A 7,430-nucleotide genomic window follows, 5' to 3' on the forward strand; every position below is an offset into this window, starting at 1 on the left:
CAGCCAGTTATGGTTCACAGTGTTATTTGTGATTAAATTATATGACTTGAAGGCTCACACATAAATGTATATTTTTTAAAATTGTATAATTGTAGAGCTTTATATGAGGATTATTACAAATAAATAGTTTCTGTGTCTAAGGTTGACAGCAGACAGCAGGAGTTTCACAAGACTGGCATTTGTTGACATTGATACTAAAGGGAGAAAACTTTTTTTTTGAGTCAGGGTCTCACTCTGTCACCCAGGCTGGAGTACAGTGGTGCAGTCATGGCTCACTGCAGCCTCAATGTCCCCGGCTAAAGCTATCCTCCTGAGTAGCTGGGACTACAGGGACATGCCACTATGTCCAGCTAATTTTTTTTATTTTTTATAGAGACGATGTCTCACTATGTTGCCAGGTTGGTCTCAAAACTCGTGGGCTCCAGTGATCCTCTTGTTTCAGCCTCCCAAAGTGCTGAGATTACAGGTGTGAATCACTGCACTTGGCAGAATTTTTGTTTATATAGACAGGGTCTCTCTCTGCGTCACCCAGACTGTAGTGCAGTGACATGATCATAGCTTACTGTAATCTTGAAATCCTGGCCTCAAGCAGGCCTCTCACCTTGACCTCCCAAAGTGCTGGGATTATAGGCTCATGCCAGCCTACAGGGATAAAACACTTTCACTGGCCAACTGTGGTTTTGGACATTTCAAGAAAACCACTTTTTATAAATTCTATTCAAGCTTAAAGTATATTTTTAATTAACTATTTGTAAGTGATAATTTAATATACACTAAAGCAGTTCTTTCATTGTGATTATAGATATAATTGATAGGTGCCAAATGAGATATAGAGGATTCTTTTTCTGATAGCTTGCTTTATTTCTGGTTCTTTTTTATTTATTTAAATAGTGCTTGGTCCATCCTACTAGATCGCTCCCAAACTCACCTGCAAATAGTGTTGATCTCACCTGAATTATTTATCCCAGTAGAAGATGATGTTATGGAAAGGCAGAGACTCATTGAGTCAGTGCCTGACTCTGTGACGCCACTAATTATCTATGAAGAAACAACAGACATCTGGATAAATGTATGCATTTTTCCTGTACTTGTTTGAATATTTTCTCAGAATGCTAAAGCAAATGAAGTTATATAGCAAACTATCAAAATGCTTTTTTTTTTATTTTAAAGGGACCATGTTATTTCTTTAGTATGAATAATTCCAATTCAAGTGATGGTTCCAGAATGGAATGGTTTGTATTTAATAGAAAGTAGGTGCCATTGAAATGACATCTCCTTGGCCTCAGATTTGTTCCTGGAGATAACAGATATTAAATACACAGTCTCATCAGTGCTTCTGAGAGGACTTCATGAGTCTGGTCTAGAAAAGACTTTCTCTTTTATGTTGGCAGACTGTACCAAAATGTACCAATTTTTAATTGAATTTTGAATTTTCCAATTTAGCAGAAAAGTTTAAATAAGATACAAAATAAATAAAGCCATTTTACTTCCTAGCTGAATATAAGTTTAAGCTTCATATGATTCGCCTATAGCGCTATTAAAATACCTGTTTTCCCCTGAACTATTAGAAAAATTCATCTTTGCGGGGGGGGAAAAACAAAAGTAAAAAAAAATTTTACTTCATCTTTCTGTATTTTTATTAAACCTTGTGCCGTGTTTCAAGGATTATAGAGATGTGAATAAGAAGAAAACTTTTGGCATATTTTTCTTTTTTCACTCCATTTGAAAACATTTACTTCTCAGTGGATGAAGTCTTTGACTAAAGTAAAATAAATCTGAAAGCCCCAAGCAAAATTTATTACTATAAATACAGCATTCCCGTGGCACTGATGGTTATTTATATTTCAACGTATATTTATCAAGTAATTTTTCCTATAGCCTAATTGAATTATGTAGTATTTTCATAATCTGTATAGTAAATTTAGCTATTCATTTTACAGATCCATGACATCTTTCATGTTTTTCCCCAAAGTCACGAAGAGGAAATTGAGTTTATTTTTGCCTCTGAATGCAAAACAGGTTTCCGTCATTTATACAAAATTACGTCTGTTTTAAAGGAAAGCAAATATAAACGATCCAGTGGTGGGCTGCCTGCTCCAAGTAAGAAATCCATTTTATTTTAAAAAAAGAAAAAATGTTGGAAGCAGAAGGTGGGAGGGACGGGAATGTATCTTTTGCATGCTTTGTAAGCATCAAATACTTGCTTCATTAAACTTAATATGTAAGTTAAACGAAAATATAAATACATGTACGTGTAAAAAACACAGGACAAAGTTCTTAATGGATTGACACATATTATAAAGTATTAATAGTGAATAATCTCTAAGTAGCAGGATTATTGATTTTTACTTTCTACCTTTGCCTTGACTGCAATTTTTAATTTGTTTAAAGTGAGCCCATTTAGAAAAAACTATTTTTGGCTGGGTGCAGAGGCTCACACCTGTAATCCCAGCACTTTGGGAGGCCGAGGCAGGCGGATCACCTGAGGTCAGGAGTTTGAGACCAGCCTGGCCAACATGGCGAAACACCATCTCTACTAAAAAATGCAAAAATGAACCGGGCGTGGTAGTGTGCACCTGTAGTCCCAGCTTACTCGAGAAGCTGAAGCAGAAGAATCGCTTGAACCCAGGAGGCGGAGGTTTCAGTGAGCCAAGATCACGCCACCGCACTCCAGTCTGGCGACAGAGCAAGACTCCATCTCAAAAGAAAAAAAGACAACACTATTTTTTAAATGTTATGTAATTATTAGATATTTTTACACACTAGGTGTTTGCTATACTGTGCACATATACACTGGAGTTAATTTATAGTTATAGGTCTTTGGATTGATATAATTATGTTGCCCAAAGTAAAATTAAATATATCAGCTGAAGTTAATTTTTCTTTAAAAAGTGGTTTTCCTGTCGAGCGCAGTGGTTCACGCCTGTAATCCCAGCACTTTGGGAGACTGAGGCGGACGGATCACTAGGTCAGGAGATCCAGACCATCCTGGCTAACATGGTGAAATCCCGTCTCTACTAAAAATACAAAACATTAGCCAGGTGCGGTGTCGGGCGCCTGTAGTCCCAGATACTTGGGAAGCTTAGGCAGCAGAATGGCGTGAACCTGGGAGGCGGAGCTTGTAGTGAGCCGAGATCGCGCCACTGCAGTCTAGCCCGGGCGACAGAGCTAGACTCCGTCTCAAAAAAAAAAAAAAAGTGGTTTTCCTTAAGTGGTGGTTTTCTTCTGGAAAATATGATACAGAATGGATGCATAAGCGTAGAAAAAGTGAATGGGTACATAGAACACTTTTCCTGGGTTTTCCTAAAACTGAGTTACAGTTCTCAACTTTAATAATATAGTTTGTTTTAGAATAGGAAGCACTTTATGGTAAGTTATGTTGTATGCTTAACTCCATTTGTAACTTAACGGATTTAGCATGGCCCTTTTTAAAAATTGTGGAAAAGGGCCGAGCGTGGTGGCTCACGCCTGTAATCTCAGCACTTTGGGAGGCCAAGGCGGGTGGATCACAAGGTCAGGAGATCGAGACCATCCTGGCTAACACGGTGAAACCCCGTGTCTACTAAAAATACAAAAAGAAAAAAATAGGTGGACATGGTGGCAGGCGCCTATAGTCCTGGCTACTCGGGAGGCTGCGGCAGGAGAACGGGGTGAACCTGGGAGGCAGAGCTTGCAGTGAGCAGAGATCGCGCCACTGTACACCAGCCTTGGTGACAGCAGGAGACTCCCTCTCAAAAAAAAAAAAAAAAATTTGTGGAAAATGTACATAAGATTTAGCATTGTGACCATTTTCCATTTTAAGGGTGTAATTTAGTGACATTGAGTATATTTATATATTTTTTAAATTAATTAATTAATTTATTTTTTTGAGACAGAGTCTCACTCTGTCACCTAGGCTGGAGTGCAGTGGTGCTATCTCAGCTCACTGCAACCTCAGCCTCCCAGGTTCAAGCAATTCTTCTACCTCAGCCTCCCGAGTAGCTGGAATTACAGGCGTGCACCACCATACCCAGCTAATTTTTGTATTTTTAGTAGAGACGGGGTTTCACTATGTTGGCCGGGCTGGTCTTGAACTCCTGACCTCATGTGATTCACCAGCCTTGGCCTCCCAAAATGCTGGGATTACAAGCGTGAGCCACAGCACCCAGCTGATTATGTTCATATTGTGCAACCATCACCACCATCGGTCTCCAGAATTTTTTTCATCTTCCAAAACTGAAACTACCCATTAAACAGTCGCTTTCTATTACCCCCTTTCCCCAGCCTCTGGCACCCACTTTCTGTCTCTGAATGTAATTACTCTAGATGTCTTATTTAAGTGGAGTCATACAGTTTTTGTCCTTTTTTTGACTGGCTTATTTACTTAGCATAATACCCTCAAGTTTCATCCATTTTGTAGTGCATGTCAGGATTTCCTTCCTTTTTAGGGCTGAGTAAGATTTCGTTGTACCACATTTTGTTTATCTGTTCATCGGCACTGGGGGATTGGTTCTACCTTTTGGCTATTGTGAATAATGCTGCTGTGGACATGGGTGTACAAGTATCTGTTCCTGTCCCTGCTTTCAGTTCTTTTGGGTATGTACTCAAAAGTGGAATTTCTGGATCATATGGTAATTCTATTTTCAGTTTTTTGAGGGGCTACCATACTGTTATCCATAGGAGCTACATCATTGAAACACCAATGGTCGTGGCTACCGCTGCCCCATTTTACATTCCCACTAACAGTGCACAGGGTTTTAATTTGTCTACATTCTGGATGATACTTTTTATATTCTGCTTTTTGAATAATAGCTATCTTAGTCTTTCTTGCTCCAAGTCATCCTCCTTTACCTTCATATCTACTTCATTTCCTTCTTCCTCCTCTTTGCTTTCTTAAGAGCTGTAATGTAAAACAGTTAGTATTTATCTATGTTAATCTTGTAATTTCTGTCTATAGTATTTAAAGTACTAAATTGATTTTTTAATTTGTTTGTGCTCTTTGAGTTTAAAATTTTTTTAAACACTTACGTGAAAGCCTAGGAAAGTCACTAGTACCATCTCTCCTCCTAGGCCTGTCATCAGCTGTCACTCCCCACAGCAATAGATACAAGCAGTGAGGAAAACAGAAATGATTTTCCCTTTTTCAGCTGTTCCTATAGGCCACTGAGAGAGCCTTGTCAAGACAAACGCTCATAAAAACAAATGAGGGCTGGGTGTGGTGGCTCACGCCTATAATCTCAACACTTTGGGAGGCTGAGGCAGGCAGATTGTTTGAGTCCAGGAGTTTGAGACTAGCCTAGGCAACATGGCAAAACCCTGTCTCTACAAAAAAAGACCAAAAAAAAAAAAAATTAACCAAGTGTGGTGGCATGAGCCTGTAGTCCCAGCTACTTGGGAGGTTGAGGTGGGAGGATCACCTGAGCCTGGGGAAGTCAAGGCTGCGATGAGCTGTGATCATGCCACTGCACTGTAGCCTGGGCGACAGAGCAGAACAGGAAGAAAACAAAAACAAAACGAATGGGACATGTTGACATTTACTATGGTAAACACTTACCTGGGTAATTGTTTGGCAAATGAAGAACAATTGTATTAAACATTTTCTTTTGTGGGTTTTAAAGTAGTTTGTTGCACTTTTAGAAGAAATGCCTTATTGAAATAGCTGATATGGCTGCCTCAGAAGTGCCGGGGAGTCAAGCCAGTCCTAACTCAGTGCCTGGGGATGGATTGCACGAGCCTGGTTTTAATGCCTTTATGGCAGGTCATGTGATGGTCTTTGTGGGAGTGAGACAGGGACCCCAGCCCTGCAGCTCTGGACCCTGGCTCCCTGAATGCCATAATAACGTATATTTGAGTGGCAAAGCTGTACCCCTCACAGTGGCCAAGAGCCAGTTCTCCTGTTCCTCCAAAGCCCACACTCAGAAGATAAAGCTGGCTTGGGGCAGCAGCCGACCCAACTTCCACCTAGCACTGGAGTGGAATAGAGGTATTTGGGTTTCTCTAGCCTGTAAATGTCTTACTTTCAACTAACTACTGAGTTTGGGGTGGGGGGGAGTATCCTGGCAGAAATATCACTGCATTGCCCTGGACCTCCTTCTTTACCCCAGTGTCTAAGGTACAAGGGTACAAGAAAGAAGGCTGACCAGCACCTTTAACACTGACTTTATTTATTTTTAAATCTGAAAATATCTTGGGAAAGTTTTACAAAAGAAAAAAAGAAATCAACAGAAACAAGTTATGGAAAAAAAACAAAAAGAAAAGAAATGCTTTGTCAATCCATTAGACTTCTTCGTTTGTCTAACCAAAGGTTCAAGAATACAGGTGCTTTTGAGTTTTCTTCTGGCTTTTCCAAAAAATCTCTTTTGCTGTTACTGCATTATCTAAATAGATCGTTCCATTATTATTCCGGAGTATTGTAAAGACTCATAACTTGAATTTTTTTTTTAACTGTGGAGTTTTTTTTATTGAAGTGAAATTCATAAAACATTAAGTTAGCCATATAAAAATAAACAATTCAGGCCCATGCCTGTAATCCCAGTATTTTGAGAGGCCAAGGCGGGAGGGCTTTAGGCCAGCAGTTCAAGACCAGCGTAGGCAATATAGTGAGACCTCATTGCTACCAAAAATAATAATTTGCTGGGTTTAGTGGTGTCTAGGCTGAGGTAGGAGAAAAGCTTGAGCCTAAGAGGTGAAGGCTGCGGTGAGCTGTGATCATGCTGCTGCACTCCAGCCTCAGCAACAGAGTGAGACTCTGTCTCCAAAAAATAAAAAATAAAAATAAGCAATGCAGTGGCATTTAGTACATTCACAATGCTGTGCAACCTCTGTCTAGTTCAAAAACATTTTTATTACTCCAAACATAACTTTTTGGAAAAAAGAGCTTAGAGTACTGTTCTTAATTGTTTCATTTGCTAATAGTCTGGTATAATGTACTGAATTATAATTATATTTATCTTCAGGTGATTTCAAGTGTCCTATCAAAGAGGAGATAGCAATTACCAGTGGTGAATGGGAAGTTCTTGGCCGGCATGGATCTAATGTATGTTATTTTATTCTACTGATATGTTTGGTCAGTATTACTGTGTGAATGCAGTGCTAAAAATGAGTGTAATTTAATATGACCCCGGTATATTTTTTTTCGAGACAGAGTCTTGCTGTGTCGCCCAGAGCTGGAGTGCAATGGGGTGATGTTGGCTCACTGCAACTTCCGCCTCCCGGGTTCAAGCAGTTATCCTGCCTCTGCCTCCCAAGTAGCTGGGATTACAGGCAGGTGCCACCACACCCGGCTAATTTTTTTGTATTTTTAGTAGAGACGGAGTTTCACCATGTTGGCCAGGCTGGTCTCAAACTCCTGACCTCGTGACCTGCCCCCCTCGGCCTCACTTTACAGGGTGTGAGCCACTGCGCCCAGCCAACCCCACCAACCCCAGTATTTTTTTTTTTTTTTTTTTTTT

The 7,430-nt window shown here is 39.9% G+C and overlaps 1 protein-coding gene across 13 annotated transcripts in view; it reads left to right on the forward strand.

Moving 5' to 3' along the window:
• DPP8 (dipeptidyl peptidase 8) overlaps positions 1 to 7,430 on the forward strand; it is a 78,389-nt gene that overhangs the window by 37,454 nt on the left and 33,505 nt on the right. For all 13 annotated transcript variants that reach the window (XR_001881320.1, XR_001881319.1, XM_017851186.1 and 10 more), the window contains 3 exons: positions 892 to 1,069; positions 1,941 to 2,100; positions 6,936 to 7,015. Coding sequence is in view for 11 of the 13 variants with exons in the window: in XM_017851186.1 (XP_017706675.1) it covers positions 892 to 1,069; positions 1,941 to 2,100; positions 6,936 to 7,015 (418 nt within the window). In the remaining 2 variants the exon portion in view is untranslated. The remainder of the gene's footprint in view (positions 1 to 891; positions 1,070 to 1,940; positions 2,101 to 6,935; positions 7,016 to 7,430) is intronic.

This window comes from Rhinopithecus bieti, unplaced genomic scaffold (assembly GCF_001698545.2).
Source record: "Rhinopithecus bieti isolate Rb0 unplaced genomic scaffold, ASM169854v2 scaffold_31548, whole genome shotgun sequence".
In the NCBI taxonomy this organism is placed as follows: Eukaryota; Metazoa; Chordata; class Mammalia; order Primates; family Cercopithecidae; genus Rhinopithecus; species Rhinopithecus bieti.